Source organism: Micropterus dolomieu, linkage group LG11 (genome assembly GCF_021292245.1).
Source record: "Micropterus dolomieu isolate WLL.071019.BEF.003 ecotype Adirondacks linkage group LG11, ASM2129224v1, whole genome shotgun sequence".
In the NCBI taxonomy this organism is placed as follows: Eukaryota; Metazoa; Chordata; class Actinopteri; order Centrarchiformes; family Centrarchidae; genus Micropterus; species Micropterus dolomieu.
The window spans coordinates 22,171,299-22,187,666 of record NC_060160.1 but is presented as its reverse complement, the minus strand read 5'-3'; the positions used below and the strand labels follow the sequence as shown (position 1 = coordinate 22,187,666).

Genomic DNA, 16,368 nt, shown 5'->3' with positions numbered 1-16,368 from the left:
ATGGCAAATCAAATACTGCCATCTGCTGGTTCCCTAGTAAATCACATTAAGCCTGTGGCAAAGAACCTTGGTGTTTGGTTTGATAGTAATTTAAATTTCGAGCAGCACACCACAAAGCTTGTTCAATCATGTTTTTATTAACTTAGAAATATAGCTAAAATTCGATCTATGTTAACTTTTAAGGACACCGAGACCATTTTACACGCCTTCACCTCATCACGCCTGGATTATTGCAACAGCCTTTTCACCTGTTTAACCCAAAAATCTATTGATCGACTCCAGACTGTCCAGAACTCAGCTGCCAGGCTTTTAACCAGAATAAAGAAATATGACCACATTACTCCTATTTTAGCTTCATTACACTGGCTCCCAGTATGTTTTAGAATTGACTTTAAAATTCTATTGATCACTTTTAAAGCTCTTCATGGCCTCTCGCCTTGTTATATTTCTGACCTTTTAGTCCCATGAGCACCAGCACGTACCTTGAGATCCGCAGAGGTCTGTTGTCTGTTCCAGAGTCTCGACTGAAAACTAAAGGGGACAGAGCGTTTGCTGTCAGGGCCCCAAGGCTCTGGAACAGCCTGCCCGAGGAAATCAGGTCGGCTGAGTCAGTGAACTCTTTTAAGTCCCTTCTTAAAACATACTTTTATAGGAGAGCTTTTCCCGATCTTATTTGACTTTATTTTATCCCTTTTATTTTATTGTATTTTACTAATTTTATATTAAATTTTCATGCTCTTATCTTTTTTTGTATTCTTTACACTTGTTAAAGCACTTTGTAACTTGTTTTTGAAAAGTGCTCTACAAATAAGGATTATTATTATTATTATTATAAGACAAAAGGAAGACAAACACATCTCTAGGAAATAAGAGAATCATAACAACCACAATAAATAGTGTAAACGTCAGTGTGAATTAACAGTTAAAACTAATTTAAAAATGCTGTAAAAATCTTGTTCTACTTGCACATATTGGCCCATCCTCCGTTTTGCGCTGGTCACATGTCAGGCAGCAGTCAAAGTCATGAGGCAGAAGTCAGCGCCTTTGCTGGATGAAGAGGTCACAGCCATGCTTAGGGGGTCAGGAGAGCTAATTAGACTGAATGAATGACAGGGACCTGAGGGGGTAAATGCAATTACCAACAGAATGAAAGGCATAAGTAGAGGAGATGAACCCATGAGATAGCTGCTGATGAAAATCATTTTTTTTTACTTTAAGCCCTGAAATACCTGAAGTAAAAATCAAATATATGCAGTGCTCTTTGATAATCGTTAGATCATCACACTTAGTTGCAGGGATGAACATTGTCCATGTTCATTAGGAAATTTATGGACAATATGACAACCACAATAACTGTGTGAAAATTTGTCAGCTTGCCAAAATGAATGATGAGCTAAAAAGCTGCAGTGATTCGGGATAACAATAATCACTTTGCTCCTACATATATACAGCCCTGTCTCAGCAGGTGCTGCGAGATGAGTTAGACTGAGCCTGCAGACGGCAGAATCTCACTTCAAGCACGTCTGGAGAGAGACGCAGCCTGAATAATCATTATAGCCTGTTCAGCTCTTTCTCAAAAAAAGGGGAGCAATAAGCAGAAGAAGTACCTGTGCCGCATGTTTCATGTTGTCTGTTTGATTGTGTGATCCAGGATAAAAGACGCACGGGAAATCCAGAAGGCTGCCTCCGCTTGGCTTCCTTCCAAAGGCTGTCACTGTTTGGAAACGACTGGGAGTCCCTTAATGTCTAAGCAGTATAGGAAGGATGTCTAGAGGAATTTAAATCTGCAGAAGTAGTGGAGTTGACACTTAACAGTGTCTGAAGGCACAAGGTAATAAGAGCAGCATAAATGAGCCCCTAAAGAAAAAGCTCAACACATGAATCAGCTTTGTGTAAATATCACTGATAATAAAAATAATACAAAACCTATTGCAGACCAGAACATACATACTGGAAGGTTCTGTAATATAGGTTAATGTAATTAAAATTCTGGATTTCTGCAAATACCTGCTCATGTTAGGCAACTAAAACACAGCATGTCAAATACATGAAAGTTAGATGTGCTACATGCCCATCCACCACCCCAACCTACATACCTTTACTTTCTGCCTTGCTACATAGAACACTCTATCTCTGCATTCGAACTTTACATGAGTATAACATTAGCACATTAGATGTAAATCACGAGGTATGGAATCATCCAGTATGGATGCAATTCCTATGATATATACAGTGTAAACCTATATGTGAGATAGGACAATGCAGTGTTCTTGTTGACAGCAATAGAAAGTCGTATAAAAAAAACTACAAAAAAGTACTTAAGAATACGGAGTGAATTCTGTGCTTGACTGCTCAGGTCTCAGTTCTGAGTCAAGCAGCCCCACCGAGTGCCACTGGCACTTAGACATAGGGAATTGGAAAACAAGTTCAAAGGGATTGTGGAAGCTTTGGTCTTGACCCAAGAAAACCTGCAAGGGACAAGCAACACCCTTAAAAAACAGCAGGATACTAGTCGAGGTGGTATATTGCAAGAGGGATGCAGTAAGGTGTGTTAAAAGACATTTTCAAGCATGGGGCAGATGGAGAAAACCTAGACAGAGAAGCTTTATTGTAAAGCTCTGTGTGCCACAGGAAGTCATATTAAATGACGCTCAGATACAGTACGCTGAGCTACTGTAGCAGCTGTTGCTTGAAGGCTGCAAAGTCAGTCATATGAAAATGCGTTCATTTCCAGTTTACTATTGAGTCGGTGCTGAGTTTGGGATTCATAGACAGAGAAGGCAGCTTTGAAATCGTCTGAAAAGCGTGCACTAAGCTTTTTCATCATGCATCATCGCATCCAGGGAGATAGAATAAACAGATTTTAGCCACAGATAGTCAACTTAGCATTCAAATGTATATTTGCATAAGAGGACCAGAAAACACCAGTATAAACATATTATATAATTACGTCAAAATGGTAGAGCAGAGGCAGATGTTCAAAGGTCTCACAGCTGACAGCATGACAAATAAAGCATGATGAGCACATATGAGGCATGAAATCCCAACACAAACACAGACAGCACTGAGCCGCTGCCGCTGAGCTAGAAAGGATGACTTCTGGAACAACAGCACATATTAAAAGACATAATAGCAGCTAAGCTTAAAAGACAGATGATGCATTTGAAGTGGATGCATTTGAAGTGGAAATTGATCAAACCTGAAGTCATGCATTAAAAATCAAAGAAAGTCCGAGGTACACTGTTGAAGGCTTGTTCAAGGTGAAATGTGTCACTAACTTTTAACTATTAAGATTGTCAGTACAGAATAAAGGCTCTCATTTTTTTTGCTATCAAAACCTGCCTTGGATGGTCTTGAGGCTTATAGGCTTACATTCGGGTAGTCTCTATTTAGACGAGCAGCTATCGATTACTTTCTTCTAAGGACACGCTGGCGCCCCTAACTCTTCAATAACAACAACAAAAAAACTCAGTTCATTTGTGTTGATCCTGTCCAAAGTTTTGGGAGTTCCAGCAGATTTTATGGTAAAAGAAGTAACACCAAGTGGTTAATGTTAATATAATGTAACATTTAATAGTCTGATATCAATAGAAAGATACATTCCTGACAGTGATTCAAATTTAGCTACCTGGGGAATTTAAATAAATTTAGATAATTTACACCAGTGCTTCTAATACTGTATGTTATATACTAATATGAATTTTGTAGTCTTTGGACCAGGATGCATCTGTTGAAAGCTACAAATATTGCTATGCAAACAGCAAGTATCAACCCATTCTCATCCCAGGGTGTTAAACTTGATGAAGACCCTTGTCGTCGCTTGTAAATGCCCTTTAGCATTGTTTTTGTAGTTGTAGGTCACCGCGGTCAAGTTAGCAAGAATAAACATCCAGTAGTCAAAATAAAACCAATCACGTCCTTATTCGGACTTTCCTGGTATTAATAGTAGTACTTTTAGCGTTTAACAATGGCACTAAAGGGTTTCCCCCAGTGGGTTGAATTATGACACGACAGGGTGCCAGGTGCCGAAAGAGGACAGCGGGCTGCAAGTATATAAACTAGTGTTGCGCAATGATTAAAATTTTTAATCGCGATTAGTCGCATGATTTTCTGCGATTAATTGCGTAGTTATGCACAAAATTGAATAATGAATTCTAAAGTAGTGTATTGCACGCTTTTAATTTAAATGTAGGCTACAGCTTACACAGCTATATACACAAAAGTGCAATAACATGTGGTTTGCAAACACTTTAAACAAATAAGGTGCTTTTTACCAGCAGTCTTTCCTTTACACAGTAGCAAAAAAATATTTCTCAACTTAAACATTAATGTAATCAAATCAAATATAAAACCAAAGCTATTTAACACTGCCAGGGCATTACCTTTTATAACTTGTTAGAACAAGTTACAGTCCAGAGCCACAATCATAACATCATAACAGGCAACTTCTGAGCATCCATGTATAAATCTGTTTTCTTCTGTTTTTTTTCTGAACAGGTATCAGCAGAAACATTTTTCTTTTCAGCATGAACAGTCTATCTTCAGTTGCAAGTGTCCCTGTTAGATTGATGTGAAGCGTCACAGTTGTGCTCGCCTCACGCACACCCCCGCCCGCCATAGGTGTCATGACACCTATGGACGATGGGGACATGTCCCCAACACTTCTTGAAATGGCTGATTTTGTCCCCATCGCTTTTTGAAAGTATTTGTTAAAATGGTTCTGATAAATTGCTTGCAACAATAAATGCTTTGAGAAAGGTTTATTTGCACAATAAGAAACATGCAATGCAATGTAAAAATCTAAGAAACAAATGTGCTTTGTCCAAGAAAGTAACTTAAGCTAAAAAAAAGACAAGTTGCTGATTATTATATTATATTATATTATATTTTTATATTTTGTATTGTCACCTTACACCTGAATTTTTTCCTTTATGTATATAAAAGACATTTCAACCATAAATTGGTCTGGAAAATGTCTCCAGAATACAGGAAATTAAGTGTTTAATGCTCAAAATCTTCTGGGGGAGAACACCCAGAACCCCCAGATCATATATTACAGTTGTGAATATTAATGCTAATATCTTCTTGTTTTGTTCACATTTTGGGAGCAAGTGTATCACTGCACCCCTAATCTGAGCCTTTAAATGTCCCCACCACTTTTCAGCACAAAGTGACGCCCTTGCCGCATGCTGCCGAAGTTGAATTGTCTTGAACTTTTTGTACACAACGAGCACAAATCATTGGAAGAGAGACTGATCTCGCTGTTTGTGAGTTTCCAGAATCTATTACTGTAAATAAGACATCAACAGGATGGAATCTGTACGGCAGAGCCGCAAAACTAGATGAAGGCCTATCAGGTAAAGTTATGTAGCCTATAATTTTAACTTAAGTTAAATAGGCTACAGCTGTGTAGTGCACAGAAGCCGTTGCCATGGTTACTAGAGCGCCTGCGGTTTACTCTTACTTCTCCCACATGCTGCATCCAGCGTAGTCTGCCGAAGCCTCCATCCGCTTCTTGTTTGGGTGGGTGATTTGCAGGCTGATCAGCATCCCACCCCTCCTGTGACCCCATAGTTTGACTGTATGTGTATTCAGAGCCAGTGAGCAACAGACTTTCAAAATAATAATAATAAATACTGCATTAACATGCGATAAAATAGTTGTCAGCATTAATGCCCAGTCCTAATATAAACCTCTATTAAAGGTACAATGCGTAAAATTTGCCCACAGTTTTAGTTTAAAACATTTAAAAAAAATTAACTATCATGATCAACAGAATGTGAAGAAGTAACAGATTTCTACTAAATTCAGCGTTAAAGTTGCCCCGGCTTGTGCCTCAAAATAAGAGAAGATAGTCACTGCAGTGTCCAGTCTACCTTCTGTTCAACATGAGAGGATGAAGAAGTAGAGCTGCCTCAAGGGCTTGAAGACAACATACACAGGCAGGAGAGAGGCCCCCCTCCGCCCACACAGTTCATCACACAAGGCGAGGGCCCTTTAAACTTTCTGCACGTGTGCCCGTGCGACGCCCCACTAATCCAGGAAGACTTAAAAAAGCTTAATTTATGAGGTTATTATAAAGACCAGCCCTACATGTAATTAGAAAAGAGCAGAGGAGCAGAATCGCTTAGAGAGTAGCCTGGCTGAGAGGGAGGGGGAGATGAAATGCTGCCTCCTATTTGTTTGGAGCATGTGGCCAGTAATTACACATTGCACCTTTAAAGGTCCTGTCCTCAACATCATAAAGTGCAACTGCTTTTATTACCTACACTTTCACTGACATTTCAGCAGCTTTAATCCATTACATGACCATTGACACAAACAGATTTGTAATACACTTCAGCTATTCTCATCTCGTGCTCTTCAAATTACACTTCAACTGCTTCCACCACTTGTAAGTCATGTGATATTTCAACTGCATTACAACTTACATTACTACTGTAACTTCAGTCTATTTTAGGTTTCAGGTACATGCCTTTCAACAACAACAAACAAAACATTCTTCAGCTCTTCTAACATCCTCAACTTCCACTGTCCATACACCATTTCCTCAACTGCTTTCAGCGCTTGCAGACACTTCAACTGACAACTTTTAGTTTAACAGGCTCTCATTTATTTCAGACATCCACATCAACTGAAACTTTACTTTCACACTTAAAATGACACCATGACCTAAATTAAGTCTAGCACTCCAACTTCTTTTTGCAGTCAGTATTTGTATTTCCACTGCCATTTCAATTGGGGCTGTTTCAGTGTTTCAATTTCAGCAGTCTCAACTGCAAATTTCCAGCAGTATGCACACATACACTCACCAGCCACTTTATTAGGTACACCTGTGCAATTGCTTGTTTATACAAATAGCTAATCAGCCAATCACAGCAGCAACTCAATGCATTTAGGCAAGTTAATACCGAGCAACACAATGGAGAAGAAATTGGATTTAAGTGACTTTGAACATGGCAAGTTGGTGCCAGATGGGCTAGTCTGAGTATTTCAGAAACTGTTGATCTACTGGGATTCAGGCACAACCATCTCTAGGGTTTACATAGAATGGTTCAAAAAAAGAGTTAATATCCAGTGAGCGGCAGTTGTGTGGCCCCTTAGTACCAATTGAGCATTGTTGATCATGACCTGACCATGTCCATCCCTTTATGACCACAGTGTACCCGTCTTCTAATGGTTACATCCAGCAGGATAATGCACCATGTCACAAAGCTCAAGTCATCTCAAACTGGTTTCTTGAACACGACAATGAGTCACTGTACTCCAATGGCCTCCACAGTCACCAGATCTCAATCCAGTAGAGGAGCTTTGGGATGCGGTGGAACAGGGAAATCGCATCATAGATGTGCTGCCAGCAAATCTGCAGCAACCGCACGATCCTATCATGTTAATATGAACCAGAGGAATGTTTCCAACACCTTGTTGAAAGTATGCCACGAAGAATTAAAGCAGTTCTGAAGGCAAAAGGGGCTCCAACCCAGTACTAGCAAGGTGTACCTAATAAAGTGGCCAGTGAGTGTATATTTTCTTCAGAAAATCAAGATCAAGGTTTGGGTAGATTTTAGGGAAACACGGTAATAACGCCAAGTTTTTTTATGTTAATGTAATGGAACATGTAATAGTTTGGTATTGGTATTAGTAGATACATGTATTCCTGATAATGCTTACAATTTAGCAACAGAGGGAAAGTAAAGATTATTTATGTAATTTACACAAGCTCCTAATACAGTGCATTATATTTCATTATTATAATATTTCGAACAATAAGCACCCAGTGAGATCGACTAGTATTCAGACAGCAAGTACATAAACTTGTTGTGGGATTGCGTGGTGTGGGGACAGAGAGGACCCAAATGCAAAGTTCGGAGGGAAGGAAGTTTATTAAGGGAGAAAGGGGTAAAGGGACTGGAGTGGAGGAAGAGGTGGATGTCGGGAAAGCACAGGCACGGGGAACCAAGGAGACTGGGGGCCAGGGAGCCGGGGAACACAGAGGAGAGGTGGGGGAACAGGGAGGACGCCGTGAGGGAAGTCCGAGGAGGAGTGGGCCAGTGGATGAGCCCAGCCGACTGAACGGAGGACGAGGGTGAGTGTACCTGGGAGGGAAACAGACAGAAAGACAGGGTTAGGGATGACAGTGACAAGGCACAGGGTAAATGTGAAAAAACAAGAAACATGAAAGCCTGAACGTTGGGGTGGCACTGGGTATGGAGCAACGACGATCAAGCAAGGATGGTGTGGAGAACCGGGGTTGAAATACAAGCAGTCATGAGGTGATTACTGGCAGGTGTGGCAGGCTGACGAGGTGGCTGATGGGATGCAGGTGCAGGTAGTTGGCTGGGCTCAGGAGCAGAGGGAGAGAGAGCACACAGGGGAGAAAACACAGGGAGGCAGGCAGAGAACAGAAAACCAAGGAAAAAAGCAGAAAAACTGATAAAAAGGAGAAAAAACCGGGACACTCACCGTCAGCCGGGCTGCCACCACAACAAAACTCCCATTAAAGTTCCTGTTCTTGGTCATACGAACATCTCATGATCAGTCTTTGAGACAGTATGTGAGACATTGTGTCCAGTAGCTTGCAGTAGCTTGCAGTCTGTTTAGCTGTCTATTCCAAAGTACTTTTAAAAAATTCATTATAATGATTGGCCTGTGGCAGCGAGCCACAGTGCAGCTGGGCAAGAGAAAATGAGCTTCTTTGAAGTTCCCTCAACACAGATCGTTGTTGTTGTTGCCTTGTTTCAAACCGGGGAGCCTTCTTTGAAACCATACAAAGGGATCAGCCCTATTATGGCCCAGTAGCTTGACCATACTTTGCCTATTTTAAAAATTGAGGATTAATTGGAATTGACAGGATCAGCCTTTACTGCGTGTGACAGACTTTGGATCTTCATGAGCAAACTTATTATTCATTTCATTTTGTTCCTCTTCCCACTCATTTGCAATGTCTATTCATGTCAGTGTTTTATGTTGTCTAATCTTATATGTTGTTGTGACCAACACAGCATGCACTCAGCATGTCTAGCTTTACCCCTAATATGTGTGATATTTTCAGATCTAAGATTTATTTCTCAAAAAGAGTGGAGTTGGGTGGCAGAATGAGGGAAGCTAGGATTCATCAAGGCCCCGGAGGCTGCTCTGAGGCCAGTTTTGCCCCATTTCTCGTGGCCATGTAGGTTAGTGGGGAAAGGACTGATGTTAAACCGATCCTAATGGATGTTGGCGGTGGGCATCAGGCTGCCGGCCTGGGCGGAAGCAGGAGCCCGTCTGTCTGTCTAATGTCAGATGAAAAGAGATGCTGTGCTGTCACTTCTCTCAATCACGTCTCCCTGAGCATAAACACTGACGCTAATAAAGTGCACCACAGAGAGACACAGCCACAGACTCCATAACCTCAAAGCATTTAGCACAGATCGTGGCTCGGTCATCCAATTTAGCTCTTTGTGCAAAAAATTCCAAATGAAATTAGCAGAATTAATTCATGAGGTATTTACTGGACCAAACACATTACAGATCCATTTGAGATGACTTACTGAGATGCTATTAAGTGACTTGACTATCTTCATCAAAACTAGAAAATTAACATTCTTACTTTAAAGCTCAGTTGACAATAATGAGATGGCATTTATGAGAATTTGAACTGATACCACATATGGAAACCTCATAGTGGTGCTAGAGGAAAGGTCAGGGGATCACCAAAATCATTAAGCTTCATGATCCTCTGGACCATGACTGTCTGTACAAAATTCAGTCTGGACCGACAAAGTAACAGACCAACAACAAACACGCCACAGGCTTTATGGTTGGCTTCATAGTGTTCAGCTGGGCAGCCATTGCTATATGTTTATGGTGAGCAATGCAGTAGTTTCTTAGTAACTTTCTTAGTAAATTAATAATCCACAAACTCTCCATTAACGTATTAGGTCAACTGCAGCCAGTGCTGTCTCAAATACTGTAGGCTGAAAGAAGCTTCTTATAAAATCCTTAGCACGCAGGTCAGAGCATTTGCGGCTGGCGGATTCACAACCATGCAGCTAGTTATGTGTGAAATGGTGAAAGAGAATGTATTCAGTTATTGAGTGATTATCAAGGCATAATTTGGAGAATAAATGACTCATGATTTTCTGCTGTGAATGGGCGTCTGTATGGCAAATAGGCAGCACAGACAGATTTGCCTCCTACTCATTATTAGGGCACAGATAGAAAAAATGACAGCTGGAGACAAAAGTAACACTGCATTAAAAAAAGTCTGCTCGCCAAGTTGAATGATGAGCTAGGATGAAAGTGGAGTCATGCAAATTTAAAATAAAGCTTTTTTACTGTCAAAGTGAACAGAGTCTACAGTGACAAAGATTTATATATATATATATATAGGCTGAAAAGTAGTGAGTAAATCAGTATAATGCAATCTTTAAAGACAAGGGAAAATCCAGGAGTAAAGACAGGTTGTGGAAACGTGTTGAGAGTGGGAGGGATCAATAACACCACACAAATTACATTTGTGGAGCTGTGGCAGCATATTAACAACAAATTTTTTCCAATATATCGCACAGATATTTGCCTCGTATTGGATAATGAGAGAATGACTACAACTCAATAAAACTGTTCACAGTTAAATTAAAGACAGTGAATATCAAAATATTGGCAATCGGCAGTTTTAAAAAAAAGTCAGCTTGCCAAATCTCAAAAGTTCACCATTTACCACTTGTTATGTCTTTGTTTAATCCACACAAACACCAAAGTGTAAGTTTGTGCACCATTGTCTTTTCTTGACCTCCTGGAATCTCTTTTACCCTTTTTTGTACAGATTACTTAGTGAGCTTTAGAGCTGCTGGTAGGCAGACTTTTCTTTTTAACTTAAACATTAAGAAATATACCCACGTTTCCTAGCAAGATTTTGTGTAGGCAGAGCGTGATCCAAATGTGTGAATATGAGACTGCAGTTAGCGCCTACTGAAGCAGGTGGGTAGTAACAGACCTCCGAAAATGGTACTTAGAGACATAGATATTGTGGGCGACATAAATGATTGTTCAAGCCTTGGTCCAGGTGCAAGCAAAAACTGCAAGGAACAAGGTAACACCATTATAGTGTGCTAACGCTGCCAGTGAATTGGTTATTGGTCAGCTCTGTTCTGACTGCAGGGGGTTAGAGAGTCTGATTGCATCTTTGTGGTGGTCTGCAGCCACTAGGCTATGTGCCTGAAAGGGTAGGTGGCTGACAAGTAATAATAAGGTAGGACTCACCCAAAATAAACTGAAAAAAAAGATTCTTTTAATATTGTCCTTGACCCACACAACAGAGGTAATTGTTCTGAAAATGGCATTTGTGAGAATTTGAAAAAAATATTAAAAGCCAAGCGCTCAATCTATTTTTCATGAATTGGGATCCAGGAACTGTTGAAGGCTGCTTTTGAAGATGAAAAAAATTGTAACAGGAAGGGCTAATACTGTGAGGCACTTTTATGTAAAGCAAGGTGATGAGGTACATTAATATCCTTTTAATCGGGCATGAATATAGTTTAAAAATGAAGACCTTTTAAAGTCTTCATCAGGGCAGAGATAGTAATGGATGTGTTAACAACACTTTCGATTCATACACAATCCACAACAAGTAAACAAAAGACAAACAGAAACAGTTAAACAAATATGCCAGGCCATGTTTGAGAAGTTTTACCTTTTGTCTTGTCAGAGAAGTGGGAAGCCTTTGTTGGAATCAGCATCTCACCTCTTTTGCAGTAGTAAAGCTGCAATGCTGATCACAGAGTGCAATCACATATAGGGCGACCAGGAGGTACACAGTTTGGTGTGGCAGTTGATGGGCAGTGACCTTGAAAACTTCAGCTGGAGCCAACTATTCTCAGCTGACTTGCTGGATGACTGTCCACACATTGTCCTTTGTAGAAAAAAAAAAAAGCTCAACAACAGCAAACTTGGACAATGTGTGGACAGTCATCCAGCGTATATACATATATACTTTCAGGCCCTTGGTATATATGTGGCTCATAGAAATTCATTCACAGAGATTAGGGCAGGCAATGGAGCAAAAAACGCTTTGATAGGACAAAAAACATATGGGGAAAGAGTCCTACAAAATAAGAAGTTATGATGTCAGCATTGGGAAAGGACAGAAGATAGGAAAGATATGAGAGAAAGAATAAGAATGTGTCAAAGAATATTCAGTATTTTTTATTACAAGTTCTTATACGTCATATATTTAGAGACACTAGCACTACTATCAACTCCTGTCTGGATGCAATTAGTTCAGCTGAAGGACAGTCGCTACATAGCCATGTGTTTAGACTCCCCCAGGATCAATTAAATGGTAACAAAAGTTCTGCGAAGAAATAGTTTGATGTTTTGGGGAATACGCTAATTCTCTTTCTTGCCAAGTGTTGGATGAGACTCTCATGTTTGTTCGTTATAAAGCAACAATCAGCAGTCAGTAGTCTTACGGGTGGAGGTATGGGGGGCAGCTACCCCGGCTCTGTACAAAGGTAACAGAATCTCGGCTGCGTCGTCAAGTGGTTGCCAGGCAAGAAAGCGAATAAGAATATTCCCCAAAAATGACGGGACAGCACTGCACATGTCTCTGATGGCGGCGCAGCTGAGTATACCCTTTTCAACTCCCTGTGTAATTGTGTATGTACTTAGGGTTGACTGTTTGCAGGAGCAATTCAGTCTCTAAACTGCTGATGAGCCATTTAGAGCCAACGTCGTCAGCCATCCCATTAGTGTCTTACTGAGACCATTGGGAATGATATTGTGAATTCGGTGTAAGCTCAAGTGTGTGTGTAAGTGAATATACAGTGCTTGGAATAGTTGTGAAGGTATTTGTGATCCTAGGGTAATTCAACCAAATGCCTGTGATGGGAGAGGGGGTCACTGGATAACTGCTTCTCTTGACATGCTTTCTTCTATAGATGTGTGAAAAGGGGGAATTCCTCGACGAGCCCATTCTTACAGCAGAGGAGGACTAAGGGTGTTAATCTTTCTTGTAAAGGTGTAAATATCAGATATCCTCAAGGAGAATTGTGGACACATACAGTTAAGGTTCCCCTGATGGTCTGCAGCCAGAAAATTTTAGGAGATGTCATGAATGCAATTTACAGAGCTATGATAAGGGGAAAGAGACAAAAGCAGTAGCCTATTATGTCTTCAGGACTGAAGTGGGTTTGCCATTTGGACTCACAGTAGCCTCAGAAGATTAAATTAAAAGGCTGTTATGACTGCAAACGCATCCATTTGTATGATGGAACTCCATAAATTAATTTAAATAACTAACATTCTGCACGTGGCCGCCAGGGGAAAAAATGACATCATTGACTCACTCTAGCGAACGAGGCCGTGCCTCGTTCGCTAGAGGACGCTGTGAACGTCGCCATCAATGGTTGACGTAGGGCTGACGTACTAGGAAGTGCCTTGAAGACAACAAAACTGCAGCTGGCTAATCACCATTAAAGCGTCACATGCTATGGCAATAACAGAAAACAAATCCAGCGGTTAAGTTTCAACAACATTTGAAATCTTTTCTGTGCGATTTAGCACCAGAAAGACCGAACAGGTAAGTCACAGCGCTGTCATTCCCAAGTAATGCTTTTTCAATGGTAACGTTAGTGCTAGTTAGCGAGTTAGACTGGTTTCAAAAGCACAACAAAATATTGACTGAGTATAAACACTAACGTTATTTCTTTCCGTACTCCCTACCGATACTGCCATTAAGCTATAAACCCTAGTTGTAACGTCAGCCTGTTTGCGCTCTGTTCTTACTTGTGTAACGTGAAACATGTAACGCCAAATTCAGTTGTAAAAGCTCTCGGTGTAAAGACGCATTGCTTGCTGCGGATATAAACAGCTACATGGCAACACACCAGCTACAAACCTTAAATTAACTGGAATTGCTGGTAAATTCGGCATACTTGTAGTCAATCAAGTGGCAGGTGAATTGCTTTTTCCCCCCCCTTTCTTTACAGTTATACATAATACTTCATGTCTGATAAGCCTCACCAGTTTCCAGGAAAATACTAACGTTGAGTTGTGATGAGCGGCGTGAAAGGTAAAAATAATAAAAGCGACGTTTTACTGAAGTAAAGTATGAATGCAAAATTACACAGCAATTCTGTGGTGGGCTTTTGGGTAAGCAGTTTTGAACAGATTTATGTTTTGCCAAAAAAAAAAAGCTTGAAATTGTTGCAACTTTTGAAAGGAGTTTGTGAAACCTTCCTCCTTTCAGATCACACCACACTGTGAGAAAGAGAAGTTGATTTTGAGTGACTCTACCAAGCAGCCTATCAGCTGACTTGAACAACATCCCAAAGCAAATCACTTTCATTTCCTCTTAAAGCCTTAGATGTTTTGATTTCATGCACTATGTGAGCTGAAAGTGGCTGTATTAAGGCTATGGCACATCAGATGGGTTGCTTCAGAGACATTTGGAATTTAAGTTGATTCTGCTACAAGATTGACATGAAACAATTTTTACAATGGTGCACCAGCACTGTCCTATTAACACTACTTGCTGTCTTATGTGTTTATGATGTAGGTTTATTATCGCTCATACACTTGGGAAGACAGTGACCTTTCCAAGTCTCTCCAATGTCTTCTGGCTGTCCACCCCAGTCACCTGCTGTGGCAAAGTCTGAGGTAGCGGTAGAGGGAGAATGCCCGCTGCTGGCTGCCACCTTTGCTTACTGGGACAACATCCTGGGTCCACGCGTGCGGCACATCTGGACACCAAAGGGCGACCAGTTGATGTTCCTCAGCGATGGAGAGGTCACCTTCTTGGCCAACCATACACTCAATGGGGAAATTTTGCGTAGTGCTGAGTGTGGCGCTGTGGATGTGAAGTTCTTTGTCCTGGCAGAAAAGGGCGTCATCATTGTGTCGCTCATCTTCGATGGCGAGCTGAAGGGGGACAAGAACACGTGTGCCCTGTCCATTATCCTGCCTCAGACAGAGCTGGCCTTCTACCTGCCTCTACACACCATCTGTGTGGAGAGGCTAAAGCATGTTATCCGCAAAGGACGCATCTGGATGCAGAAGGTACCCTGCTTTTCCTGCTGACTCCTTATTTCTCCCTCTTGGACAAACTCTTAGTATTACCCTTTATGCTCATAAAATGTACCTTAACCTGATCTAGCCTTTGTTGCTGATTTTAAAGTGGTATTAAGTAATCTATCACCTCTGTTTTACCCATTTGGGGATTGCGACACATTTGGCAGAATAATAAAGGTGCAATCTCCCAACTCAGAGGAGTAATGGAGCTAATTGGGTCTGAGAGTTCCTACAGAGAAAGCTAGTGAGCAGGTAATACAAAGGGTAGACAAAATAACATCCACACTTCATGAAAAACTGCTTCAAAATACATTATTATTGCAGACAGTGCTGTAAAAGTAGGTCTGTTAGGTTGGTTGACACCCATAGTATGTCTGGTTATCAATCTACTATGTTCTGCAAATGTTCCTCACGTCCCAGTTTGTCAGTTTTTACCTCTTTGTACAGCGTTTCTCTTGTCAGACTGCTCCGCCTGACATAGTAAATATTTTAGCAGGTTTTTTATTTTGCCTGATGCACCCTCAGTTTGGCCTTTTTGGTTGTTCTTTCTGTTAGTCATCTTGTTTTCCTCTGAAAACTTATATACACTCACCTAAAGGATTATTAGGAACACCTGTTCAATTTCTCATTAATGCAATTATCTAATCAACCAATCACATGGCAGTTGCTTCAATGCATTTAGGGGTGTGGTCCTGGTCGAGACAATCTCCTGAACTCCAAACTGAATGTCAGAATGGGAAAGAAAGGTGATTTAAGCAATTTTGAGCGTGGCATGGTTGTTGGTGCCAGACGGGCAGAGTGTTTCACAATCTGCTCAGTTACTGGGATTTTCACGCACAACCATTTCTAGGGTTTACAAAGAATGGTGTGAAAAGGGAAAAACATCCAGTATGTGTCAGTCCTGTGGGCGAAAATGCCTTGTTGATGCTAGAGGTCAGAGGAGAATGGGCCGACTGATTCAAGCTGATAGAAGAGCAACTTTGACTGAAATAACCAATCGTTACAACCGAGGTATGCAGCAAAGCATTTTTGAAGCCACAACACGCACAACCTTGAGGCGGATCGGCTACAACAGCAGAAGACCCCACTGGGTACCACTCATCTCCACTACAAATAGGAAAAAGAGGCTACAATTTGCGAGAGCTCACCAAAATTGGACAGTTGAAGACTGGAAAAATGTTGCCTGGTCTGATGAGTCTCGATTTCTGTTGAGACATTCAGATGGTAGAGTCAGAATTTGGCATAAACAGAATGAGAACATGGATCCATCATGCCTTGTTACCACTGTGCAGGCTGGTGGTGGTGGTGTAATGGTGTGGG

The 16,368-nt window shown here is 40.9% G+C and overlaps 1 protein-coding gene and 1 long non-coding RNA gene across 2 annotated transcripts in view; one reads left to right on the top strand and one right to left on the bottom strand.

Moving 5' to 3' along the window:
* Nucleotides 1-12,162: 12,162 nt before the first annotated feature.
* On the bottom strand, nucleotides 12,163-15,586 carry LOC123979332. Its single transcript, XR_006827214.1, has 2 exons — nucleotides 15,484-15,586; nucleotides 12,163-14,898 (listed from the first exon to the last, which is right to left on the bottom strand). It is a non-coding gene; the product is annotated as an uncharacterized LOC123979332 (long non-coding RNA).
* The window catches only part of c9orf72 (C9orf72-SMCR8 complex subunit), an 18,727-nt gene continuing 15,748 nt past the window's right edge, over nucleotides 13,390-16,368 (top strand). Inside the window, exons 1-2 of the mRNA XM_046063210.1 lie at nucleotides 13,390-13,558; nucleotides 14,537-15,036. Coding sequence (XP_045919166.1) covers nucleotides 14,590-15,036 — 447 coding nt within the window. The 5' untranslated portion in view covers nucleotides 13,390-13,558; nucleotides 14,537-14,589. The remainder of the gene's footprint in view (nucleotides 13,559-14,536; nucleotides 15,037-16,368) is intronic.